Source organism: Nerophis lumbriciformis, linkage group LG30 (genome assembly GCF_033978685.3).
Source record: "Nerophis lumbriciformis linkage group LG30, RoL_Nlum_v2.1, whole genome shotgun sequence".
In the NCBI taxonomy this organism is placed as follows: domain Eukaryota; kingdom Metazoa; phylum Chordata; class Actinopteri; order Syngnathiformes; family Syngnathidae; genus Nerophis; species Nerophis lumbriciformis.
In genome coordinates this window covers 18182078-18197488 of record NC_084577.2, presented here as the reverse complement: position 1 = coordinate 18197488, position 15411 = coordinate 18182078, and the positions used below count along the sequence as shown (strand labels likewise).

General features: G+C 39.3%; 2 protein-coding genes across 2 annotated transcripts in view; one reads left to right on the top strand and one right to left on the bottom strand.

The window, feature by feature from the left end:
* LOC133572733 (protein yippee-like 2) overlaps window positions 1–9404 on the top strand; it is a 31170-nt gene extending 21766 nt beyond the window's left edge. The window contains exon 5 of the mRNA XM_061925711.1: window positions 5935–9404. Within this exon, the coding sequence (XP_061781695.1) occupies window positions 5935–6024 (90 nt within the window). The 3' untranslated portion in view covers window positions 6025–9404. The remainder of the gene's footprint in view (window positions 1–5934) is intronic.
* LOC133572729 (uncharacterized) overlaps window positions 1–15193 on the bottom strand; it is a 56628-nt gene extending 41435 nt beyond the window's left edge. Inside the window, exon 1 of the mRNA XM_061925701.1 lies at window positions 15088–15193. The gene's annotated coding sequence lies outside the window, so the exon portion shown is untranslated. The remainder of the gene's footprint in view (window positions 1–15087) is intronic.
* Between the last annotated feature and the right edge of the window lie 218 nt (window positions 15194–15411).

The following is a 15411-nucleotide window of genomic DNA, read 5'->3' as shown; positions in this document are numbered from 1 at the left end:
GGAAGTCTGGGCTTCCCTGCTTAAGCTGCTGCCCCCGCGACCCGACCTCGGATAAGCGGAAGAAGATGGATGGATGGATGGATGGATCAATTAGTTTATGAGTAATAGGTAGATAAATAACTGTACTTGGAATGCCCCTCTGCCAGACTCGATACGGCACCCCCTCTAGGTTTCGACGTCATCTGCAGGAATGGAGCCCATTTCCCAGCATAGACAGTATGGATAAAATAATGTCAAACTATTATTTTGATCATTGGGTCCATGATAACTTAAAAACTAACATGGCTAAAATTATGATAATTATAAAAGAATCGTCATTTACGGACTTCCCTGCCCTTCCATCTCCTCATAGACACCGTAGCCTGTGTTTCCTCGTGGTTTTTCAGCATTTCCTCAAGCATCTTGAGGAAAATATCAATAGAAGAGGACACAAAATAGAATACTACCGGCTTAACCTCCCTCATTTGTATCTTGTTTTTGACCGCTGAGTCTGCTCTTCTTTCTTGCTTTAAGGGTGCTCCTAATTTTTAGGATTGCAATTGACTTAAGTCTTACTTTTTTTTTCTATCCAAACTCAGACCAAAACCTTTCCTCTTTGAAGGCAGAATCAATCAAAATTATTTCACAAATTACACTCCTCTTGCTTGGTCCGTCCCATTTTTCGCAAGTCAGTTTGACTTGAGAGGTCCATACTTTCCTCATATTCCCATAATTTGGAAATGTATACAGGACCCTTTATTAGTTGTATTGCTACAACCTGCAACAATATTTGCTAATTTCTGCAAATTCTGTCCGAAAAGAAAAGGATTTGGGATGAAGATGCTACCAAAACACAAACTACGCAATATGAAGTTGCCCCCAGAATTCTGTAGGGGACATCAGCAGTCTGATGCAGGGATCGCCCACGTTTTGGAGCTAAAAGTGCACATTTAAAAATGTGCTGAAACTTGTTACAAAACAAGCCTAAAATCACTACTGTGTCTTATTTGGGGGGAATTTTACCTATAGACATAATTTTTAGGTAGATAATGAAACAAGTGCCAATATTGTCAGCATGAGATGTCCCTTTAATGTCCAAATGCTATTAGCATAAGTACCATATTTATACATTTTTTGGCAAATTTTTGCCGGTATGTTTTAGCGCTTTTATGGCGAGTTTACTGACAGATATAAGTATGAACTTTACACTACTTTATATTAGAAATGACAACAGCGGATGATGAACGTCCCATAACAAGAAGTTGGACAAAAAGAAGAAGCTTATTGACTACAGTGTCAACACGGACTACAAAGGCGCATGCACGCAAATTTTCAGGACTTATGCAGATCCCAAATACAGATCAGCAGGTACCAGAGGGTAAGAAAAGTTGCTTCTGCAGAATATTGCCAAACAAAACGCCAGACAATGTCTTACCTTATATACACACCATAATAATACTCGTATGTTGAAGCACAGTACAATCCATCAAGCGATGCGGCTTCATAGCTTACCAAAGACGTATTAAAAACATTTTGATAGATTTTTGAGCGCCGTGTGTAATGTTCTATATTTTCCGTGGAACATATAACATTTTAGTCTTGTTTACTTAAGTCATATTGCAGTCTACACGTATCTCTTATGTGTGACTGCTATCATATTGCAGTCTACACGTATCCCTTATGTGTGACTGCCATCTACTGGTCACACTTATCATTTCACCATGTACCAAATACAATAGATTTGAGGTCGGTAAGCACAACCAAAATGATTGCGTACATTAGGCGCACCGAGTTATAAGGCGCACTGTCTGGTTTTAAAAGAATGAAAGGATTTTAAGTGTGCCTTATAGTCTGAAAAATACGGTACATTGTCGTTTTTCGTATTCAATATTTTGGATTTCTGTATGCTATGTGCAAAACAAGAAAACTGCTGCGTTTACATTTAGACCATCCAATGACTGCATGCATAGGGAATGGCTGATGGTTAATGCAGCCTCCTGCCGGTTGTTATGGCTGTTATTACTAGTACATATAAACTTGGCTGCACTCCAAAAACACAAAGAAACATTCTCCTATTGTCATGTAAGCTTTTATTGTGTAATGTTGTAGATTAAAGCTATAATCACATGGTCAAAAACACACGAGTGATATTTAGAGACGTTAATAGGACGTTATCTTCCTCATATATCAGCGGAGCGGAGCGTGCGCAGCTGTCTGAGGTGAGCCTTGTCAGCATGGAGGTGTGAGTTTACACTAGAAGGCACGTGACTGTATCCCTTAGCGGTGGACACACACAAGCGCATAATATCCTTGTTGTTTAGCGCCTGAGTGGGCTCCATTGACCGCCTGTCTGGGCCTCACCTCCGACTGTAACATTCCCAGGATAAACATTTTTCTTAACCAATCTCACGGGTGGTTATTATCTTTAGAGGAGTTTCTATTCCTGTCCCAACCCCACAAGGTAGAGAACACATGGCGAGCACAAGCACACACACGCTGAATAGTACTTAATGGAGGCGGGGTGGTTGCCTTTCATATCAGTTGCAGCTGTGTCGATTTTCTGCCGTCGTCAAAGTTCTAGTGGGAGGCTTGACCTGTTGGCCTTATAAAGCAGAAATTTGATCATGTGCTTCATGTTGTTCTAAAGCCACACAGACAAAGACAAAACAACATGGAGAGACTCCACAGTGAAAGGCATTTGATTCTGCAAGCATGAAAGCTTGTTTGTGCCCTGGGGACCAGTCCAGGCTGTACCCGCCTCTCGCCACGAAGTCAGTTGGCATTAGGCTTGAGTAATGTTCACATATTACTCAAAAGCTGTACTCTTGAAATGAGATTTCAGACAAAAGTAGCATATCTTTCCTTCCCAATGCAGAAGCGCTTTTCGCAGCGATAACTTCAGAGGGTAACATTGGTTCACGAAATTTGTGTTTCGGAATGCGGAAATTGCAATGTGCATGTTGATGCAAAAGGCTAATGGTCAATGCAGAAAAATAAGCCGCCACATAGACTACACCTTTAAATACAGCAGGAAAAAATAGACGATTCCTCATGCTATCATTGTTACTAAACCATTATCACCCTGATAGATAGCCACAATAATAAAGAAAAGTAACGTAAAAAGCGTTACGTTCCACTATAGCATTCATAAAAATATGTTTCTTCAGTAGGCATAAGCCTAAGTGTCCTTGACGAAGCAAACAACTACTACATGGGGGACGGCGTGGCGCAGTTGGGAGAGTGGCCGTGCCAGCAACCTGAGGGTTCTTGGTTCAATCCGCACCTTCTACCAATCTCGTCACGTTGTGTCCTTGAGCAAGACACTTCACCCTTGCTCCTGATGAGTCGAGGTTAGGGTCTTGCATGGCAGCTCCCGCCATCAGTGTGTGAATGTATGGGTGAATGTGGAAATATTGTCAAAGCGCTTTAAGTACTTTGAAGGTAGAAAAGCGCAATACAAGTATAGCCTATTTACCATTAATTTACATTGAGCTACCACTTTTTGTTTACCTTTAATGAAAAAAACTATCCGTTTTTTCTTTAGGACTGTAGCAACACACATACGAGTCGTTAGCAATCAAAACAACTACTAGAGGAAATTAATTGTCTAATTCTTTGTATTCATGGATGTAATGCTGTAACTATGGGATTTACTGGGTATACATTTTCCTTCAATTACTGAGACAACTTTCGAACAAACTTTCGATGTCCTTGACGTTCAATTGAAAATGAACAAAATACAATTCTCTTAGTTTGCCTTCAGTTTTGGAAATGGAACGTTTTGCTCATTTCAACCTCTCCAGATATCGTATGTCACACCTAAGAACTATTTTTTCCTGGAATTAATGGCAATTCTACAAAATTACATGTCTGTCTCAATCCTCAAGCCTGATTGTTTGTGGGACAATATGGCGACTTGGTTGTAGTAGGAGGGCGTTGTGAATTCCTCGCAATCCGATTGGTTAAAATACTCAGAATGATTGACGGGCCGGAAGCATTCATTGGAACGGGACTCACAATCGTATTGGGATGAAAGGCAAAAAATGTTGATCGGGACATCCATAATACAGGGTTTGCCCCAGATTGCTATTATAACAGTGGCGGTGGTTTTGTAGTCAATATGACGTCATCGTATAATTTACATAATCAACATTCATTTCTTTTTTTTTTTTTCATTTATTTATTTATTTCAGGCAATGACATAAAAAAGTACAAAGTTGACAACACATAATAATATAAATTAATATAGTGCAAAAGGTAATGTATAGTATGTAATGCATGATTGTCCAGTTTTGCCTGAAAGGGAGTGGGAAGAAGATAATTTATTTAATCCCACCCCCACTTCTCCATTCAGTGATTATTCACATGAGTTTCACTCTTACTTTGTTCAAGGATTATAATACAGATGTTGTATCATAGTGGCATTACCACAGGTAACAATAATTATTACACTGTAACAATAATTTGTATCATCAACAATGTAGGAACACTGAATATACCAACAATGGTAATAGACAACAAATGGTAACATTGATTCATATATGTTCTTTCAAATGGCTTAAAAATGGTATACATACATTTAAAAACAAATCTGTGTTATTAATATTTAGTGTTGACGTATATTTTTCGTATATCGTTTTGCGCTATTTTTCAATTGTTCCTGCTGTTTTAGTACAATGTACCTTTCGAGCAATGTCGTTATTGTACAATGCATTTTTCAAGTTTTTACAGTTTTCTCCAATCCTTTTAGTGACTTTTTCTTTATAAACTTTACAAACAACAAATCCATTGGAGACTGCACTCGTGTTTAGAGACTCGACTTCTGTCGTTCAATGTCCGTGACTAACAGCTTCGCGCTGCTGTTCCAGCTGCATTTTTACTCTCCTTAAAAGACCCAACTATCCTCCTAATATTTGCACATTTTGTACATCCCTGTATATATCGCGGCTATATCTTGGTATATCTCAGATGTAATAAAGTACGTCCACATCCCAAACATGCAGCCTCTGCTCCAGAGCGTATTGCTTACGTCATCACAACATCCTGTTGCAGCTGTGCTTTTTCAGTGATCAAAGCTTTTTTTATGGCGGCCAAATCTTCAGTGCATCATGAGTCAATGTCTTCTTGTTATGGGACATTCATCCTCCGCTGTTGCCATTTCTAATATATAGTGTAAAGTTCTTACTTATATCTGTCAGTAAACTCGCCATGAAAGCGCTAAAACATACCGGTGTAGTGAGTTTACATTATTCACCCAAGGAACTTTAGTCATTAGAGAGTTCCGGTCGGACGGTCTTTCACGGGACACATTTCCGGTGTGTTATTGCACTAGTGAGCCACGGATGAGGAGATGCTGCTCCGTTATTGATTTAAGTAAAGTCTGAATGTCATTAAAACAGCTAGCTCCATCTTTTGGCATTTCTTCCACTGTCGTCCTTGCACGCTACACCGGTACAACAAAGATGACAGAGAAAAGACTCTGCCGAAGGTGAGCCACGTAAATACGACCGCCCACAAAACGGCGCATCCTGAAGCGACTGTTAGAAAGCGGCTTGAAGATGATCTGTAAAACATAATCCATGCAACATTTTGACCAAAGAACCACCATATACTGTATATATTTATTTTTAATGTGTGGCGGCTTTTATTTTGCCACGGCAGGTCGCCACTATCAAATAAATGTAGGAGAAACCCCGCTAATATACATTAGTGTGAAAAGTTACACATGTAGGAAAGACCACTGTCGGAGCAAACTGCTTTAAAGTTCACACTTGTAACCTTTAAGATGGGCCAAAATATTTGCGTACGGGGACACCAGATAGAGTTTTGGTGTGACTGTCTGTTACTATATGACTATCCCCCATAGCACAGGTTGCAGATGGAGACCTCCTTGGGAATGTTGTGTGCTCACTGTCTTTAACTGGCACCTCTCCTGTTCTTTGCCGCACCCTCCAGGAACATGCCTTTGAGAGCAGTCAGAAGTACAAAGAGGGCAAGTTCATCATCGAGCTGGCCCACATGATCAAGGACAACGGCTGGGACTGAGCGACAAGGACACGACCGCAGTGGAAGGGGACGGGCTTGGGTGAATGGATGGGGAGGGTGGGAGGGTGTTGGGGGTCTAGTGGGTGAGTGTGTGACTTTGGTTTGGCTGATTTACCATTAACCTCTCTGTAAGTCCCTGCCCATCCCTCCCTACAGCGCCTCTTAAACACACCGACACTCACACGTGACTTGCGTCAGGTCGCAGACATCCGAGCCAGGCGGGCTGGCCAATGACCGCGTGAGACAAGACTAGTCTCTTTTCCTTACTGAAACCTGATTCGCTATCTTTAAAGGTTTGCACACACAAGTAGAGTGTGCGGTAAAAAGCATCCAGCAGTCGACCTTGCTCGATTATTCTTCCTCCCCCCTATAGATAGCGATGACCTAAGGTGATTATAGCAAATCGACTTGATTGGGGCGGTGCCAGCTGGGCCAGTCATGAGGTTTGGCACGAAGGCCCGAGCACATGGGTCACAGCGGGTGGGTGCGGGGATTGATGCTTACCAGGCTAGGTTCACTAAACACAAAACGGGAGGGGGCATAGATCCTGTTCCAGTTCTCCAGGGGCTTTGATGGCTTCTGGCTGGGAGCCGGTCCAGCTCGGGGCGGCTTCTTTGAAAGAGATACAGCAGGACCGCCTCATAAACCTCCCTGCTGCACCCAAGAAGTTTGGTTTGAAATTAGCCGTTTAAAGTGATCTGCAGAGTCTCAAGTGGTCCCCAAAAGGCTTGAAAGACACGAGAGCCATCGGAAACTATGATCGTTAACTACTTTTGATTCAAAGAAACGGTCAAAGCATGGCTCGTTTTCATAGTTCTACATTGAAACTAACGTTTCACATAGTGGTGTGCATTCTCACTTACAGGAAAAACTTTGTTTACGTGACCTTGTCTTCATCGTCGTCCGTTTTTTTGCCAGTCACACACAAACACGTCCCTGCAGTGAATTCCCAGAACAATGACCTGCTCTTGCTGGTGGCTAAACAATAGTGTAATATCCGACTACAGTGTAATAGCACACTGTTTTTTCTGTTCACACAAACTGCTCCAGTGGTGATTGTTTTAACTGCTCTTAACATAAACTTCCTCACTGGCGTCCTCTGCAGTAGACGTTTGTTTTTTATTTCTTCCTTTCAGTAAATGTTTGCTGTATTTTGGCCATAATTTAAGTTGTGTAACCCCATTTTACATGATTTATCCTTAGAGGGTTTTTATTAGGCCTCTTACTGGATCAAATATTGTCCCACAAATTATTGCTGATGATTGATATTGTCAGCATTATTTCAAGACCAAAGTAATGTAATCATAATGTATAATATTGCAAGTACTCCTTTCAAACACAAACTTTGAAGTTATCATTAGTTTTTAAACCATTGTAACTAGAAGGTAAAAAGCTTTATTTTTTAATGTATCCTATTGAAACAGAAATGAAATAGACTCAATCTGTTAGCAAAATTGCACTGAGTTGCAAAGATGCAGTTTTTCCACAATTGGAAAAATGTGTCAGGTGGTTTGTTTTGTTGTCTTTTTTTGTTACCATCACTTTCCAACAAATTTGGCATACTTGCTTGTTCGTCCTTGCTCACTTGTTTGAAGCCAAAATATTCACACACTGGAACCATTTGATTTGAGATCATCTTTTTCCTCATAATGTTTGTTACCTTGCGGTGCTTCTCGAGCGAAACTCTCTGTCTGTGCATCCTGTGTCTGTAAGCTAGTGGTCCCGCCTCTGCCCACAGAGTCAAAGATTGTGAATGACTGACAAGAGGGTAATTTTGCTATTGAATAAAGGCGCAAATGTGCTGTGAGCGAAGCTTAGAGCGAACCCTTTCCTAGCCCGTTTGAAAGCGAGAAACGAAGAAAACACACACACGTGGTAATTTATTAATGACGGCAATTTTATCGAGTTAATTTTCATTTATCGTTCAAATAATTGATTTATCGGCCTCGATTTTAATGTCGAATTATTTCACAGGTGTCCAATACACTGGCAGTTATTTGATAATACCACAAAACCAAATAGGACAAATAAGTCCTTTATTTTTTTTAAAAAAAGCATGAAACATTTTAGATAAAAAATGTTTCACTCAAATCTTTTAATCAATTTCAGCCTTAAATATATATATTTTTTACTTTAAACTTTTTAATGCTTTTTGATATAATTATGTCACATAAATTTGCAAAACATGAGCTATTTTACTCATTTAAAACTCTGACATAATTTGATCAAAAGGCCTTCAAAAGGGTCAAATAAAAAATAAAAAAAAACATTACGTTTGATATTTTTGTTTAGGACTGAAATTTATTGAGACAAAACAATAAGAGTTAAAAGAAATATGAATCCAACATATTTGTACGCCATACAAAAACGTAAGGACTTCTATTTCCTGTTTGGCTTTGAAAATAATTAAAATCTAATGTCCCCAAAAAGTTACATTTGAAAAAAAAACACACACACACACAGACAAAGGTCCACTGCAGAAGACACTGTTTCCCAGGAGGGTTTGAAATGTGTAAGAAAGATCCACCTCTTGATCTCCATAATGTAGTAACATAAAAAAAAAAACATTTGTAGGTCATCTTACTGACTCCTTGTGCATTAGAGGAGCGTTTTTCCCCCCTCCCTCTGCGAATCGAGTGCTACTCTGGTGGAAATGTTTCAAATGAGAGAATCCATTTCATTTTCCGTCTCGTAAATCGCACCACAAATATACAGTATGCATGAGCTAAAGTGCAGGGTAGTCTTCCTCAGAGAGGAGAAGCGGGTACTGAAAGTGGCGCCATTTCTGTGCAATCCAGTCATAACAGATGTAAAATTTTTCAGGAAGTAGAACGTCTGTCCCCTCAGGATTCCTGTCATCGTCTTGTTGTTTCTGAGCTTTTCAAAACAGGAACATTGCTGTAAAAAGGCCCCCATGTTGGAATCTGGTCCACAACCAAAGAAAGCACCTGTCAACACTAACCTGACCAAACAAAATGTTCCCTATTTTGCTCGGGCAACGTTGTGCAAAACGATGGTGTGTATTAATAGCTGAACGCCAAGGTTGTGCATAGACTTCTCTGTATGTATCTTTTATTTTGTAAACAACAGATCTTAATATATGACTATATTGTATTTACTGCATTCACCATTCATGTCAACCACCGTGTTACTGAATGTAAATAGTGTCCATGTTGTCATGTTTTATCTACAAGCCCTACGATGATGAATGAATTTGATTTGGGTCATGTCACGCTTTCTCTCTGGTTGGCTCTACAAAATGACTTTATATTTTTTTTTTACCCAAAATGTTTTGATTTAAAAGTTTTTTGTAAAGAGAGATGTTGATGTTGACTTCATATTTTTGGATCATCATCTAATAAAATGGACCTTGACAAGTATGTATGTAAAAATGTGTCTTTCCTTTTTAGGGGTTTTTATATTTGATTTGTTTACTCCAGTTCTACCCTTTCAGTTGCAAAATAGAATTTACATGGATCATCTTTAGGAACACGCATTTCATCTATGCCAGTGTTTTGTCAAAATGAGCTGCTTCGTCGAAAAAAGTTGCATGATTCGCTAGCGGTGTCTATTTGTTTATGCTACTAGGTCAACTTTTTTTACCTTAAAGGCCTACTGAAATGCAATTTTCTTATTTAAACGGGGGTAGCAGGTCCATTCTATGTGTCATACTTGATCAATTCACGATATTGACAAATTTTTGCTGAAAGGATTTAGTAGAGAACATCGACGATAAAGTTCGCAACTTTTGGTCGCTGATAAAAAAGCCTTGCCTGTACCGGAAGTAGCAGACGAGTAGCGTGACGTCACAGGTTGTGGAGTTCCTCACATCTGCACATTGTTTACAATCATGGCCACCAGCAGCGAGAGCGATTCGGACCGAGAAAGCGACGATTTCCCCATTCATTTGAGCGAGGATGAAAGATTTGTGGATGAGGAAAGTGAGAGTGAAGGACTAGAGGGCAGTGGGAGCGATTCAGATAGGGAAGATGCTGTGAGAGGCGGGTGGGACCTGATATTCAGCTGGGAATGACTAAAACAGTAAATAAACACAAGACATATATATACTCTATTAGCCACAACACAACCAGGCTTATATTTAATATGCCACAAATTAATACCGCATAACAAACACCTCCCCCCTCCCGTCCATGTAACCCGCCAATACAACTCAAACACCTGCACAACACACTCAATCCCACAGCCCAAAGTACCGTTCACCTCCCCAAAGTTTATACAGCACATATATTTCCTCAAAGTTACGTACGTGACATGCACATAGCGGCACGCACGTACGGGCAAGCGATCAAATGTTTGGAAGCCGCAGCTGCATGCGTACTCACGGTACCGCGTCTGCGTATCCAACTCAAAGTCCTCCTGGTAAGGGTCTCTGTTGTCCCAGTTCTCCACAGGCCAATGGTAAAGCTTGACTGTCATCTTCCGGGAATGTAAACAATGAAACACCGGCTGTGTTTGTGTTGCTGAAGTCGGCCGCAATACACCGCTTCCCACCTACAGCGGTCTTCTTTGCTGTCTCCATTGTTCATTGAACAAATTGCAAAAGATTCACCAACACAGATGTCCATAATACTGTGGAATTTTGCGATGAAAACAGACGACTTAATAGCTGGCCACCATGCTGTCCCAAAATGTCTTCCACAATCCGTGACGTCACACGCTGACGTTATCATACCGAGACGTTTTCAGCAGGATATTCTGCGCGAAATTTAAAATTGCACTTTAGTAAGCTAACCCGGCCGTATTGGCATGTGTTGCAATGTTAAGATTTCATCATTGATGTATAAACTATCAGACTGCGTGGTCGGTAGTAGTGGGTTTCAGTAGGCCTTTAAGCTCCAAAACGCCAATTAAAATATCAAAAAACGCTCCCAATGTAGAATGGCTACTACCTAGTTAGTAATATGTTATAGAGGTAGCACATTCTGACAGGCATATTTAGCCATCCAATAATGCTCCCACTACGTATCACTTTTGTTTTTACTGAAATAGTTTTCACTGAAATTGCTATTACTGTTTAAACGGTGATGAAAACGAAAATGTAGGCTACTATTATAGTGTCAATGTGAACTTCCTCACGCTGTAATCGCTTACATGCTTACTGGTCAGAAGACACTATGCAAGTACTGTAAATTGTTAAAACAATTGTTACGTCAGTGACAAAGTCAACTCTTTATCTACACAAGGTAGCTCATTGCAATGGGTGTTTAACTCAAAGAAAATGTTTAGCGCTGAAGCGCATGCTCAGTAGCATTAGGTAACTCATTTTGATGGGTAGCTCATTTTGTCAGAACACAGGTTCACTTACTACATTGTAAATACCGCAATTTCCAGGCAATAGAGCAATTTAAGCTGCACCCACCAAATTTGAGAATAAATATATATTTGTATGTATATTAGCTGCACCGGACTATAAGCCACAGATATTTACCGGTACAAAAGATTTTGTAAATGTCAATTTACATACCATAAATGTTTCCAAAGAGTGCCTGTCACATGACAGTAAAACAGCTGATCAAACAAAAGAGGTCATCGTCATGGACCCACTAGCTGCTGAAGATAGCTCTCCAATCAGCTAAACAGACTCAATAACTCCACAGCGATGTTTTGGTGAAATTACAAAACTGAAACTACAAATGAATTAATCAATCGATCAATCAAAGTGTACTTATATAACCCTTAATCACAAAAGTCTCAAAGGGCTGCACAAGCCACAACGACATCCTCGGCTCAGATTCCACATTAGGGCAAGAAAAAACTCAACCTAATGGGAACAACGTGAAACCCTGGAAGGGATCGCAGATCTGGGGACCCTCCCTTGAGTAACCGGTGTAATGGATGCCGAGTGGATACGGTTAATAATGTGAGAATGCCGTTGTAAATTGATAACACTAACAAAGACACGTGTAAACGTGCTAGCATATTTGCTAGTGCTAATGAGGCTTGCTTGATTACATTACGATAGCACGTACAAATGTGGATGAAAACACTCCTACAGACATCACACATGGGACGGTTTAGTAAGTATGAATTGTTTTAGCCATTGTGTAAAACTTATTAACGTTGCTGGGAGTGATGAATGAAGAATCCTTTCAAGCAGAAACGCAATGGATGAAAATACTTCTGGCACAAAACAGGAAGTACATTGTCTACCCGCAGCACCTGCAGTGACTGTACTTGTCAAGTAGATGGCACCATAGCACAAATAATAACACACCTTTTCAGTGTCTCTGTCGGCGTAATATGAAAAGTATTTGTTGAATAAAAAACATTATGGCTGTTAGCAAATAAAAATCCTCAAATTAGCCGGAACGTTTCATAAGCCACAGGATTCAAAGCGTAGGAAAAAAGTAGCGGCTGACAGTCCGTAAAATACGGTAGCACCGAGCTTCCTGTTTGCTACAGCTGACCTCCAGTTTGACTATAACGCTTGTGTTTGCTATGCTGCTTTTCAGGTAACATTTTGTATTCAATTGAATCCCTACGATGCCGTCGGAATGTTCTGCACCTTTTAAGCCTTCTGGCACAGAACCCAAGCCCCAGAAGAAGCTGCTTACTATCGGAGAAAAGGTGAACCAGCTCATTGCTCTGCCAAAAAATGGTAGCTTAGCTACAAGCTACTTTCTACTAGAAGCCATTACAAGATCAATGAAACTTTGGAAGGCTACATGAATAAGGAGGAAACGTGTACGGTATAACAGGGATAATCAACTCAATTGTTTTGGGGGCCACACTTCCAGAAACCTAAGGACCTGGGGGCCGGACTTCTCCCTTCAACACTAGTCTTATATTTTGTATATTCTAGAGAACCAGTGTCCTCAACAGTAGACAATTGATTTTGATATATTCATTTTGTCAGAGTTACAGGAGCGCTGTGCTGTTTTAAAAGACCTTCTGTAAAAAAAGCTAGTCAAAGCTCATCTTGATGACAGCACTTAAGTGTTTTTCAAAATCTGTTGCAAAAATGTGAGTTGTTCAATTGAACTTGCGGGCCACCAGTTGAAAAGACCAAATGATGAAAAAGAGAGGACCTAAACTGGAACCTGGAGGAACACCAATAGTATAATTAAACAAGTCGAACTAATTACTACTGTCTGCGTCTGAAGTAAACGAGCTACAGCAACACCTTAGTTACATAAATCACATTACGGGAAAAAAATGGTAACTGCCAAAATGTATAGGACTTAAAGGGGTGCCTTAAAGAACGCCTCAGTTATGTATTTTACAACTTTGGACCCCAGTGTTTTGTGATTGATTAAAATATCAATGCAAGGATTTTCCAATGTGATCTAAGTTCCTCTATACAACAGGAGCACTCCTGTGTTTTTAGAAATTTTCCACAAAAATGTTTGTCTCGCAAGTTTTGAACTCAACTCGATGTCATTCCCGCGCCGGATTTGGCCCCCGGGCCGCCAGTTGAATAGCCTTGGTGTATAAGGACGACGGCAACAGTGTCTATTAAAAAGACTACTCCAACAACTCTCCATAACTTTGAATCCTACACGGAAGAAGACAGGTGACGCCGCCACTGCCTTCATCGTCCTGAAGCTAATTGTTCAGCGTCATCACTCGTGAGTACCCATATAAAATGTTATTTGTTACAATTACATAAGCGTGTACTAAGTGTTTAAGATCATTATCAGAGCGTGAAAGGTCAATAACAGTGTGTGGAGGGTTTATAAAGACCTAAAATGCATACAATAAAAAATTATAAATCTTTTTTTTTTTAAATAGCGCCCCTACTTTGTGGATATTCACTTACCACAGGGGAAAGTGGCGAAATGTAACTCCACTTGTAGGCAAGAGAATACTGTATCTCCAGATTTTCTTTCTTTTATCCAAAAGACAAGAAAAAGAAAGAGATAGACATGCATTTTAACCTGTCCAATCCCATTTATTTTTTATTTTTTGTAAGACTGTTTTTTTTAAATAAATCATATTGTTTAAGTGTGTTACAAACACAACATGAGAGGCGTCCTGGCACGGCTGGCCTGCTCATTAATTATAGACTTGTAAAGTAGGTTGCCATGGTAATGACATGGGCAACGAAACACTCACTATATTGCTATGTTTATAATAATTGGTGGATATCGTCACAAGATCCATTCTATACATTCCTCTACGAATAAAACTCACCAGCAAAAACAGTAAAAAAAAAAAAAAAAACAGTAATTGAATATTTCAGTAATCAGATATTCTACTGGAAATTCCTTAGATTGATCAGGTAATCGGATCAACATATTTGTGTTTGCAATACACAAGAAAATATATGATATTTAATAATGATCTAGTCAAGTCAAAATATGGAATGGGTCAGACAAAGAGCTCAGCCAAGTGCAACATATTTATTTTGTTTTGTGCAATTAAGCACTAGGATGTTTCTGTCAACAACAAAAATATACAAAACAGAAGTGGCTCATATGAGGCACTGCTAACCACTTCTTTAGAGGTTTTGATTACTCTTCTATTTCTCATACGAAAACAGTATATATTCATTGTCTGTGACTTGAGAAGCTGCATCAAATGTACCCAATGTAACATTAATCAGACTTACTTGCATTTATATAGCAATGTCCCTTAACTGTTATCATCATAACACCTACTAAAGCATACTTTTCTGTTAAAATTACGTTTTGACCTTAAACCGGAAGTAGTTTTTGCTTTTACTGTGAAATTAAATTTTGACTCTAAAACCGGAAATAGTGTATGTTCGCGATTTAGTGATAGTAACATTTTGTTTGTAAATGTTATATTTCACATTGCTTTGGCTGTATTTTCATACAAACATTACATTGCTATCTTACACTCTATGAATTGAGAACATCAGCAAGGTCAGTATATCTCTTACACTCATGCTACGAGGTATATTGTTAGCACTTTTAGCTAGCGCGGCTAACTAGACGCTAGCTATCAGTAACATCCGGTTTTACCATCGCAATTAAATAAAGGATTTTTTGAGGCAAAACATATTTTGTACTAGAGATACTGTAATTACTCGAGCTATTATTTTACCACTAGTGTTTATGGTTATGTGTCTTGTCTTACCTTTGCAATTGTAATGGTCATAACTTCGTTTCTTGAGAATTATGACCGCTTTTTATGTCAATCCATTGTTCTGGGTGACACTGAAATAATTTCGACCAGAAACAATGACCCATAATAAAGTGGGCGTACCTCATATGTGACATCCTGTGATGACATCACATCTTTCAGGTGAGTTATTTATCATGTTGTTTATGTTATTAAATATGTTATTTATTGGTTTTATTGAATAAGTGTGTTTTTGCCAGGATTTTAAATATCTCTCAAATATCTGAAATTAATTTTTATAAAATGTTTTTAATGTCCTAATTCAGATTTTTACAAACA